Source organism: Chlorocebus sabaeus, chromosome 8 (assembly GCF_047675955.1).
Source record: "Chlorocebus sabaeus isolate Y175 chromosome 8, mChlSab1.0.hap1, whole genome shotgun sequence".
Classification (NCBI taxonomy): Eukaryota; Metazoa; Chordata; class Mammalia; order Primates; family Cercopithecidae; genus Chlorocebus; species Chlorocebus sabaeus.
In genome coordinates, this window is record NC_132911.1 from 98,462,024 (window position 1) to 98,474,458 (window position 12,435).

Sequence of the window (12,435 nt, forward strand, 5' to 3'; positions counted from 1 at the left end):
AGAGTCACTTTTTCACTGAAGTGCACAAAGAAGACAGTTGGGTATGAAATGTACCTTTACATTATGATTCTGGCTGCGTCTGCCATCTACTGGACACGTCATGCTGTTGGCTTTTAAGGTTTCTATTCTCAGTCAAGGTGCTCATCCAGGATTCTAATAGGATTTAAAATTTTTTCTATTTTTAAATCATATTATAATTGATGAGAAATTGATATGTTTTTTTTAACTGTATTTGTTTTAGACTGGTCAAGTGAAGCAGTGCGAATGGAGAAGCAGCAAATCTGTAACTGGTTGTGATCAATTAGTTGTGAACACCACAGCACTTGGGCCAGCCTTTACTGTATTTAAAAAAAGAAAAAGAAATGTCATAGCAGTTTCCGTGTTACACACACTTTTTTTTTTTAACTTTTAAGTTCAGGGGTACAAGTGCAGGGTTGTAACACAGGTAAACTTATGTCACGGGGGTTTGTTGTACAGATTATTACATCACCCAGGTATTTATCTTAGTACCCATTAGCTATTTTTCCTGATCCTCTCCCTCCTCCCACCCTCCACCCTCTGAAAGGCCCCAGTGTGTGTTGTTCTCCTCTATACACATGCATTTTTATAGTGATGTCACAAATTTGGTAGACAACTTTTTTTCCCCCAAAAATCATTGTGCTCCTTTGCTTTTAAGATACCTACAATTTGGAATGTGATGCATCCTTGACGCATCAGTCTGGACATGCCTAGTAAATGATCTGCAGTGGCTGTGTGTCTGAAGAGTACTTCAGGGACTGCTCCAGAACTGCACTAGATTTGGCCTCAGCATCCAGGTCTAGCCTCAGTTCTTTGTAGGGTGGAAAAACAGCAGAAACAACTTCATCTGTCAGGGCTTTAGGAATAGCAGATTTTTTTCTGAATTAACTGAATTGAGGTACTCAGAGGCCACCTGCTATCCAATTGCATCCCTTTGATCAAAATAAGAAAGAATTTAATCTGCCATTTACATGTACCAAGAAGGCCTAAGTGCAATTAATAGCAGGTGTCTTCTAATGTGGCAGTCTCAATCCCTATAAATAGGGCTGTTTGAGTTAGCAAAAAAAAAACAAAATACCAAACCAAAACAAAACCCAGAATATTCAATTACATAGAAATTTCAGATAAAAACAAATCATTTTTGGTGTAAGCATGTCCCAAATATTGCATGGGACATTCTCATACTAAAGTGTCCTGAATTGTATCTGGAAACCCTAATATAATTCACAAATATTTAAAGGGCTTACTATCTGAAAGAAGAGAGGTGAGAGGCAAGAGTCTTGGTACAAAGTCAGCAACCTATGTTTCTAGCATAGAAGCTTTGCCTGGGACAATCTTGATAATAGGCCACTTAGTTCCAAAAATGTTTTGCTTTATGAGTATTGTTTCATATGACCAACTTGATCAAAAATCTCTACCTAGAGTAGTTTTAACTCTGGGAAAATTTGTTTTTTGATAAAACGTCCTAGCCAGGTGCAGTGGCTCACGCCTGTAATTCCAGCACTTTGGGAGGCCAAGGAGGGCGGATTGCTTGAGCTCAAGAGTTCAAGACTAGCCTGGGCAACACAATGAAACCATGTCTCTACAAAAAAAAATAAAAAATATATATATGTATGTATATATGTATATTTTATATATACACACAGAATATACCCATATTCAGAAAAAAAAATACACACACACACACACACAGAAAAATTAGCTGGGCCTGGTGGTGTGTGTCTGTAGTCCCAGCTACTTGGGAGGCTGAGGTAGGAGGATCACCTGAGCCTGGGAGGTCGAGGCTACAGTGAGCCATGATTGCACCTGTGCACTCCAGCTATCAACAAAGTGAGACCTTATTTCTTTTTTTTTTTTTTTTTTTGAGACGAAGTCTCGCTCTGTCGCCCAGGCTGGAGTGCAGTGGCCGGATCCCAGCTCACTGCAAGCTCCGCCTCCCGGGTTCCCGCCATTCTCCTGCCTCAGCCTCCCGAGTAGCTGAGACTACAGGCGCCCACCACCTCGCCTCGCTAGTTTTTTGTATTTTTTTAGTAGAGACAGGGTTTCACCGTGTTAGCCAGGATGGTCTCGATCTCCTGACCTCGTGATCCGCCCGCCTCGGCCTCCCAAAGTGCTGGGATTACAGGCTTGAGCCACTGAGCCCGGCCTTCCAACATCTTTTGAATTCATTCTCTTTGAACATTTTTATTTTCATTGCCTCATACCAGGCCTTTATTTTCTTACTCAGTTTACTATAAAAGCACAAGCTTCTTTCTTGTAATGGTCAAGTGGTCTACTAAACCAAAGCGCTAACCGAGTAGCTGGAATTACAGGCAGTTCTGCCTCTGTCCGGCTTTGTGACTTCCACCACATTAGATCTGTTTCCTCCGTGTAAAATGGGGCGGGAATAGAGGCTGGACCTGGGAGGTGTCGCTGATGATCGTCTCCGACTCGCTAAGTCGCGGAGTCACAAACGTGGCGGAAAGCAAGCCCCCACTTTTTGGGAAGAGTAGGACGAGGGGCGGGGCTGCAGCGAGACCCACTAGTTTCGCTTTCCAGGGGAGGCAGCGGCCGGTAGCTGCTGCTGTGGGCGGCGCCCCCGGCATGGAGTCTCCTTCCTGCCCTCGCAGGCTCCGGCGCCCCAGCGAAACGCTCCGACCGCTCCCCTCTCCCAACACTCTGGTTCCCTGGCCGCCTGCGGGGACGCGGTTGGCGGCGACACCGGAGGGGGGTGGGTCAGGAAGTGGGGGCGCGGCGGCCAGGAGCGGGCCCCGGGTGGCCGAGGGGTTCGGCGACGCGGAGGGAGGGACACTCCGGGCCGCGCGGGAGCCGGAGGGCGCCACGGCCTCCGCAGAGACGATGGCGGAGGAAGAAGGTGACTGCCGCGGGGTCCAGCGCGCCCACGGCTGCCTGTGGTTTCGGGAAGGAGGGGCGGGGGCGCTGGAGGTGTGGGCTGGAGCTGCCGGTGGCCGCGGTGGCGGCCGCACGGGGAGGGCGGGAAGGAGCGCGGCGCCCAGGAGAGGGCTGCGGAGAAATTCAGGAGAGCGGAGCGAATGGCTCGAAGTTTTGTCGGCCGAATTAGGAAGCAAAGGCGGAGCTGAAAGTTGGGAATCTGTAGCAGGAGAGAAAGCTGTGCAGGGAGTGGTTGGGAGGGAGGGAGGGTCCTGAGCAGATTTTTGGTGAAGTGGGGGGCGCAGTTTGGTTTCGAAGATGCAGGTTTAGGTACTGAGTGCATATTTGAATGTGGTCGTTGTTTCACTCAAGGCCCCTCATTCGGAGGGCGATTTTTAAAGGGCTGTGGGTATTGACAAACCTAGAGGCACAGGGGGTGAGGGGACATTCACCACGGGGATAAAGAGGCAGGGATTTGGGATAAACATGGCATGATGAATTGGGAATGGGTGAACACGCAGAAACTGAAGAAAGCCAAGTTCACTTAGGTTTAGAGGAAAATGGTAAAGAGCAGAGCCATCTAAGTATTATAGTTTTGGGAGCTGATGAGGCCAGGAGGCCTTTGAGGGTCAAAGTGGGTGAGTAGAGACGGGGTTTATCCATGTTGGTCAGGCTGGTCTCGAACTCCAGACCTTAGGTGATCCGCCCACCTCGGCCTCCCGGAGTGCTGGGATTACAGGCGTGAGCCACCGCGCCCGGTCGACTCAAGCCTTTTTGAACCAAGAGTACAAGGAAGGAGTTTAAAGAATTTAGCGGAAAGCAGTTTTTAAAAATTAAGCATAAGAAGTGTTTACTGATCTGTGACTTGCTGGCCTGTCCCTATGCAGGCTTGGTTCATATTTGCTTCCTCTTGAGTTTTCAGAGTGTTAAAGCTGGTCTGAATTTAAGACATTCTAACTTTCAAAACCAAAGCTGTTTGTCGTTGGTGAGAAAGAATGTAATTCCACTTGTTTCCTTGGTTCTGTCTGTGGTTACAGTATATTATCATTTGAAATATTTCTTGATGTATTTTTCTTTTCTAATTGCAAATTTATGGAGGCTGGTTGATACACTAGCTTGCATGTTCCTATGAGTACATTCATGCTTAACTTAAAGCATTAAAAAAGTTAATACTGCATAAAAAAATCAATACTACAATACTGAAAGCCTTTAATACATCATGCAAAATGAAAAATTATTTTAGACTATGGTTGTACTTAAATAGATCTGTGGAGCCAATATTAAAAGATTGTACTGTTTTGTAAATTTTACTTACGTGATATAAAATGATAAATGGGCTGGGCATGGTGGCTCATGCCTGTAGTCCCAGCACTTTGGGAGGCCAGGGTGAGTGGATCACTTGAAGTCAGGAGTTCAAGACCAACCTGGCTAACACAGTGAAACCCCATCTCTACTAAAAATACAAAAATTAGCCGAGTGGCGAACATCTGTAGTTCCAGCTACTCAGGAGGCTGAGGCAGGAGAATCACTTGAACCCAGGAGGCTGAGGTTGCTGTGAACCGAGATTGCACCATTGCACTCCAGCCTGGGTGACAGAGCGAGACTCCATCTCAAAAAAAACCAAAATTAAGGCCGGGCACAGTGGCTCACACCTGTAATCCTAACACTTTGGGAGGCCAAGGCGGGCAGATCACGAGGTCAGGAGTTTGAGACCAGTCTGGCCAATATGGTGAAACCCTGACTCTACTAAAAAATACAAAAATTAGTCGGGCGTGGTGGCGCACGCCTGTAGTCCCAGCTACCTGGGAGGCTGAGGCAAGAGAATCGCTGGAACTCAGGAGGCTGAGGTTGCAGTGAGCTGAGATCTCCCCACTGCACTCCAGCCTGGGTGACAGAGCGAGACTCCCTTTCAAAAATAAAATAAATAAAATGATAAATGATTTTTGGTTGTAGAATTACATATAATTCAAAAACAGTTAAATACATCTTATATGGGACAATTAATGGGTTGCAGTTTATTAAAATACTGCTTATATTCAACACATTTTTAATTCCATAAATATTTGTGTTCATACTCTATTAGATGCAAGGATATAATAGTCAGCAATGAATGAGTAATTAAATTTTCATTTATTATAATGCTAGTAATAATATATAGCACACCTGTCTGTCTATATGCCAGGCATTCTGAATGTTTTTTGTTTATTTGTCACTCTATAGTTTTTTCCCCAAAAATTCATATTATCTTTTATTCGCTGTGTTAAAATTAGACTAAATAGTCTGTGTATTTTACTTGTATCCAGGTGTTCTCCATGTCCCGTCTTATTTACAATTCACATTCGCTTGGATCCTCTTCATTGTCCAAGTAAATACTCTGGGAATCTGGTTTAAAAAAAAATGTCTTCCTTGATGCAGTAGAGGGCCAGGGTGTTTATATTTATGCTTTCTGAAAGCATTGTTAGAGCAAAGAAAGTAATGACAACCTTGAATAGAGCAGTATTAACATTTCATTTGGAAACTGCTATGTCTAGCCTGCGTGGACATTTGAAAGCCTGTTTGTAGCCCTACTATTTCATATGAAGATGACTGGACTGAAGTCTGAAATAGCAGGTTACTTTTGTGGATGTGTAATCATCTTCATTTAGTTTGACTTTTTCTTTACAATGCTAAAAATATAAGATAGTGAAAAGGAGTGGCTGGACATCGTGGCTCACGCCTGTAATCCCAGCACTTTGGGAGGCTGAGGCGGGCGAATCACGAGGTCAGGAGTTCGAGGCCAGCCTGGCCAACGTGATGAAACCCCCGTCTCTACTCAAAATACAAAAAATTAGCTGGGCGTAGTGGCAGACACCTGTAATCCCAGCTACTTGGGAGGCTGAGGCAGGAGAATTGCCTGAACCCGGGAGGCGGAGGTTGCAATGAGCTGGCATGGCGCCACTGCACTGCAGCCTGGGCAAAAAGAGTAAAACTCCGTCTCAAAAAAAAAAAAAAAAAAAAAAGATAGTAAAAAGGAAGCTTGAATTACATCCCAGAGCTTTCCGGTCAGAACTGATAATCTCATTTGTCAATTGCTTTGACCTTTGCTTTTTTCCACCTAGAGATGTGTGGCTTTGTTTTTCCATTATGAAATTATATGGAAAGTTAGCTTTAGGGATAAGGTTGAAGAGATGAGCTAAAATGAATACTGTATTTATCAAGTCATACTTTTCACTCTTACAGTTTAATGCCACTAAAATTGGTATGTCTTAAAATCAGTACATGCATTCAATGTGATAGTGTGGTTTTTTTTTTCCCCCTTGAAAACCTATTGAGTGGTATCTTCAAATATATGGCATCTTAGAATCAGGAAAATATAATATTATAGATTTTTTATAGATTACATATTTGTATGGTCCTTGATCATTGCTAATATAAATTCTTGACAGGTGATAGTTGAGAGTTGTATACTTCAGAAATTACTTGAAAATCTATGCAAAATTTTTGTGTAAGTTGTACTTTTATAAACAAAATTCATTTATGGGCACAAAGAGAACATGTTTAATTAAAGTCCTGTAAAGTGATTTATTTGATAAAGAACATTTTTAAAAAGGAAAATGATAGTGTTTTGTAAGAACACGTTTTATGTGACTATTCCTCTCCCAATTTATCACTAAGTGTATATTTTTAGACTCTAATGGAAAAGACCCACTTACCTAGCCCATTGGTCACATATAGTATATCTGTTGACTATCTCAATAGATTTGTTAATTTTATTTCTGAAATTATACAATTAAATGTTTTAAAGTCCAGTGCTGTTATGTGATTAATCATGCAGGTGTACCTACAAAGGAAGGTTCTTGTGGTTATATTTTCCCCTTGTATTCTTTTAAAATAAAATTAAAGGCCGGGCACGGTGGCTCAAGCCTGTAATCCCAGCACTTGGGAGGCCGAGACGGGCGGATCACGAGGTCAGGAGATCGAGACCATCCTGGCTAACACGGTGAAACCCCGTCTCTACTAGAAAGACAAAAAACTAGCCGGGCGAGGTGGCAGGCGCATGTAGTCCCAGCTACTTGGGAGGCTGAGGCAGGGGAATGGCATAAACCTGGGAGGCGGAGCTTGCAGTGAGCTGAGATCCGGCCACTGCACTCCAGCCTGGGCGACAGTGAGACTCCATCTCAAAAAAAAAAAAAAATTAAATTAAATTAAATTAAAAACAATAATTTGCTTTTGAAGACTTTATTTGATTTTGCATAAATATTCATTCTTGATGACTGCTTCTAACTTCTACTTTAACCCAGAGCAGGGGAATATTAAAGAGGCATAATGAGGAAGGAATATAGTGATATTTACTAATTGACCTGGATTTATATGTATAAATACTCAAAGTCTGGGGTACATTTTTCTAATAATGCCATTTTTTGTTTTTTTGTTTTGTTTCATTTTGTTTTTGAGACAGAGTCTCCCTCTGTCACCCAGGCTAGAGTGCAGTGGCGCAATCTCGGGTCACTGCAACTCCACCTACTGGGTTCAAGTGATTCTCCTGCCTCAGCCTCCTGAGTAGCTGGGATTACAAGAGCGCACCACCACACCCGGCTAATACTTGTATTTTTAGTAGAGACAGGGTTTCACCATGTTGACCAGGCTGGTCTTGAACTCCTGACCCCAGGTAATCCACCCACCTTGGCCTCCCAAAGTGTTGGGATTACAGGCGTGAGCCACCATGTCCAGCCTAATAATGTCATTTTAAAATATTTTCATTGATTTCACTACTTAACATGACTACAGAATAAATGGTAGTATAGAAATGAGTAAACATTAGATTCATCAGTCTGAATCCGTTAAATGTACAGCTTTTTTTCTCACTATGCTAGTGTTTAAAGATATTTTAGTGAGCATGTAAGTTTGCTATGAAGCTATTTTAAAATATGTTTATTTTATTCATTTTCCACAGTAAAACTAAGAACATACATCTGATCAGCAGCAACTGATTCGTTTCTCCTTCTTTGACTTCTATGTTTATTTTCACATTTCATAGCCTGAAGTTATTACTAAGAGAAAGGAAAAAACTGTCTTCCACTTCCATGAGAAAGATAAATTATTGTACCACTTTATAACTTGGCAGGAACACTCTGTACTTATAGTATCGTAATCTATCCCACAAGATGATTAATTCTAGGGAGGAAAAGTATAAATTGTACATAGTACATTCCTGTTTAACTTGGAGTTTAGTTTACTATTTTGGAGGTAACTTCTGCATCAGGTTTTCTAAAACTGGAGCTAGAAGAGGAAGTTAGTCTAATCCTGGGAAATTATTTTGAGACCTTCTCATATATAAGTATCTTTGTAGGTTCAGCCTATTTTCTTTTTTTTTTTTTTTTTTTTTGAGACGGAGTCTCGCCCTGTCACCCAGGCTGGAGTGCGGTGGCCGGATCTCTGCTCACTGCAAGCTCCGCCTCCTGGGTTTACGCCATTCTCCTGCCTCAGCCTCCCAAGTAGCTGGGACTACAGGCACTCACCACCTCGCCCGGCTAGTTTTTTGTATTGTTTTAGTAGAGACGGGGTTTCACCGTGTTAGCCAGGATGGTCTCGATCTCCTGACCTCGTGATCCGCCCGTCTCGGCCTCCCAAAGTGCTGGGATTACAGGCTTGAGCCACCGCGCCCGGCCAGTTCAGCCTATTTTCTAATCCCTAAATCTAAAAGCCTGTACAATGCTAATGATAACACAGCACTGAAATTCTGCAGAGCTTTCAGGGTTAAACAAAGAAGTGTAGTTTATGATGAATGTGTTATGTTTTGATTTTTACAAAACACTTAAACCATGAGTTATGCATTTGATACTTTAAGGTAACTAGAATTATGAGCTGAATAACACCTTGACCCTAATTTGGAAAAGAGCTTACTTATTTTGGGATGTTTTGAAAATTGCATCATCTTGGGAGAAGAGCGCATTGGTTTACTACTAGGATTGTCAAAACACAAATTGGGCAGTGGAACTTAAAATTGTCTTTTTTTTTGGACAAAAGATTTTGCAGGGGTGCCAAAATAATTATGAAAAGGTTATCTTTGATGCTAATAGGTCTTAGTGGTACTTTTGCTTTAGAATAATAAAGGTTAATTGGCTCAGGATACAGATCAAAATAATTTTATACACACATTGCAATAATGTCTTAAATATTTTAAGGACCACCTGTAGAGCTGCGCCAAAGAAAAAAGCCAAAGTCTTCAGAAAATAAGGAATCTGCCAAAGAAGAGAAAATCAATGACATTCCAGCTCCTGAAAGAGTTCCAAAACGTAAGTTAGACTTGGAATTTGTGCTACTACAAAAATACTTTACGCTAGAGAGTATATTAATATTTTAAATATACGTATTTTGAGATTATATATATGCTCAGCTTTCGCTAGGTTTTGAACAACCCCCAAATCTCACTGGCTTATGACAAACATTTATTTCTAATTAATATTACATGTTATCGCTGCAGTTTGGCTGTCATAATTTTATGTGTTGTAAGGAATAGTCCCTATTTGGGAAAAATTTTTCTTGTGATGTAGGAAAAGAGGAGACAGAATCATGCAATGCCTCTTAAAGTTTCTGCTGACCTAGCACACTATCACTTGTACGCACCTTTTATTGACCCAAGCAAGTCATATAATCAGTTTAGACGATGGGATATGAAGTATATTTTCATTACGGGGAAGTGTTCCAGGTCCACATGGTAGTGGGCAGGGATATATAATCTTTTTACTGGGAAGGAGAAAATAGTTGTGAATAATAATATAGTTTACCACATCCTGTCCTTGTGATTTATTTCCCTCCCTCAGACAAAATACACTTACTTTTTCCCACATCCTAAGACTCTGTCTTATCTAGTCACAGCCTTCATCCTGAACCCAAGGGCTTATCCACATCAGGGCCAGCTATGACTCATTCTAATCCAGAGGTCTATGAACTAAACAGACAGGTTATCTATTTTGTGTCAGGGGTTCCCAAGACCACCCCCGTGTTTGGTTATTAGCTGGAAGGACTCACAAGTTTCAGAATGAAGTTGTATTTACAGCTATGATTGATTGATTGATTGATTTTTGAGACAGAGTCTCGCTCTGTCACCCAGGCTGGAGTTCAGTGGCATGATCTCAGCTCACTGCAACCTCCGCCTTCTGGGTTCAAGCAGTTCTCCTGCCTCAGCCTCCTGAGTAGCTCACGCCACCATGCCTGGCTAATTTTTGTATTTTTGGTAGAGACAAGATTTCCCCATGTTGGCCAGTCTGGTCTCGAACTCCTGACCTCAAGTGATCCACGTACCTCAGCCTCTCAAAGTGCTGAGATTATAGGCATGAGCCACCGTGCCCAGCCTACGGCTATGATTTATTATAGCAAATAATATAAAACAAAATCAGCAAAGCGAAGAGACCTATTGTGGTGAAATCTGCAAGAAACCAGGCATAGGCTTCCAAATTTCCACTGCAGTAGAGTCATACAGGATGGGCCTGATTCCTTCAGCATCAAATTGTGACATTTGTAAAGTTTTATCTACCAGGGAAGCTCATTAGTGATTCAGTGCTCAGGGTTTTTATTGGGGGCTAGTCATGTAGGTATCCTCTGCCTACCATGTACCAAAATTCTTGACTCCCAGAAAGAAATCATAAACTACATTATTTGTACAAAGAGGATAGGCACTGTTATCAGTTAGAGAATGGTGGGAACTCTCCTGAAATTGAAGTTCCTAGATGCCAGCCAAGACAGCCTACCTTGCAAGCAGGGCTTTCTTTTTTTCTTTTTTCTTTTTTTTTTCTTTCTTGAGACAGAGTCTCACCCTGCCACCCAGGCAGGAGTGCCATGGTGCAGTCTCTGCTTACTGCAACCTCCACCTTCTGGGTTCAAGCAATTCTTGTGCCTCAGCCTCCCAAGTAGCTGGGATTATAGGCATGTGCCACCACACTTGGTTAATTTTTGTGCTTTTAGTAGAAATGGGGTTTCACCATGTTGGCCAGGCTGGTCAACTCCTGACCTCAGGTGATCAGCCTGCAAGCAGGCCCTTCTCAGGAAAGTGTTCTCAGACCTGCTGTGTTAACTCTTTTCTGCACACCCCCCCGCTCAGTATACATTGTTGGACAGGGACAGGATATCCCCTTACTCTGGGAGAAGGAATCTGTTGTGTTTATGCCCCAGTTGTGTTCCTGGGGAATTGTTTCCCAGTTCATTGTTCTCCATGGTCCTTGATTTTACACTCTGGAGATCTTTTCTCTTCCATTTCCTTCTATAACCATATCTAAAGATGGGTTTGGAGAATGTATCATCCTTAAGGGCTAAACAGCTTTCTCATACTGCTTCCTCTGCACTGGAAGTTGAGGCCTGTATATAAATTTGCTCAAGATAAAGGCTGTGGGTAATAGTTGAGGGGCTGGCTACAAGAAAACTATATTTGGGAGCTGGAAAAATGAAGATCTATATTACGTCATGACAAAACATTTGATGATACTGTTTCCTGTGAATAGTTGACAATACTATTTTTTTCTATCATTTTAGGTAATGAGATTGCAAAACAGAATGTTACTAGAGTGCCTTTGGTATTAACAGCTGCATTTGACTACAGGAAAGAGATCTGAGTTTAGAATGGAATTGGTCTATTTGTAAGTGGGAATGAAGAAGAAAATAGAGAATTCCAAAATTCGGGGACTTGTAATGTTGAAGTGAGAACAGTTTATTAACCAGGCAAGGTGGCTCACGCCAGTAATCCCAGCACTTTGGGAAGCTGAGGCAGAGGATTGCTTGAGGTTAGAAGTTCAGGACCATCCTGGACAACATAGTGAGACCCTGTCTTTATTTAAAAAAGAAAAGAAAAGAAAAACCCGTTTGTCTTTTTCAACCAATAAAAGTTAAAATCACGAAATGGGAGGCCGGGTACGGTGGCTGAAGCCTGTAATAACAGCACTTTGGGAGGCTGAGGCGGGCGAATCACGAGGTCAGGAGATTGAGGCCATCCTGGCTAACGTGGTGAAACCCGTCTCTACTAAAACAATACAAAAAATTAGCCGGGCATGGTGGCGGGCGCCTGTAGTCCCAGCTTCTTGGGAGGCTGAGACAGGAGAATCGCTTGAACCTGGGAGGCGGAGGTTGCAACGAGCCGAGATTGTGCCACTGCACTCCAGCCTGGGTGACAGAGCGAGACTCCGTCTCAAAAAAAAAAAAAAAAAGAGAGAAATGCTTTGAGTAACAAAGGCTGATTAAGATGAGTCCTTAGTGCAAAGGTCAAATCAAGGGCATAGCTATTGTACAATTTGTTAAAATGTGTGAATAAATTAAGGTAGTTCCTACTAAATCTTGTTGGACACAGGACTTAGAAAAAAAGAACTAAAGCTGTTGGCCCACAAAAGTTTAGTAAACTCAAACTATGTATAATGAAGCCTTTGAGAAGGCATGAAAAGATGTGTAATTTAGCCTTTGAGAGTGGCATATCTAGAATAATTTGTAGCTATAGTTACTGGAACATGGAGCTGACTGAAATCAAGTAGGTAAATCAATAAAATTTTTATTTTCTTTGCAAAATGAGTGATTTAATTGTTT

The 12,435-nt window shown here is 42.2% G+C and overlaps 1 protein-coding gene across 4 annotated transcripts in view; it reads left to right on the forward strand.

Moving 5' to 3' along the window:
* Positions 1-2,418: 2,418 nt before the first annotated feature.
* DPY19L4 (dpy-19 like 4) overlaps positions 2,419-12,435 on the forward strand; it is a 73,147-nt gene continuing 63,130 nt past the window's right edge. For all 4 annotated transcript variants that reach the window (XM_038000277.2, XM_038000274.2, XM_038000276.2 and 1 more), the window contains exons 1-2: positions 2,419-2,872; positions 9,054-9,164. In XM_038000277.2, the coding sequence (XP_037856205.2) occupies positions 2,434-2,872; positions 9,054-9,164 (550 nt within the window). In that variant the 5' untranslated portion in view covers positions 2,419-2,433. The remainder of the gene's footprint in view (positions 2,873-9,053; positions 9,165-12,435) is intronic.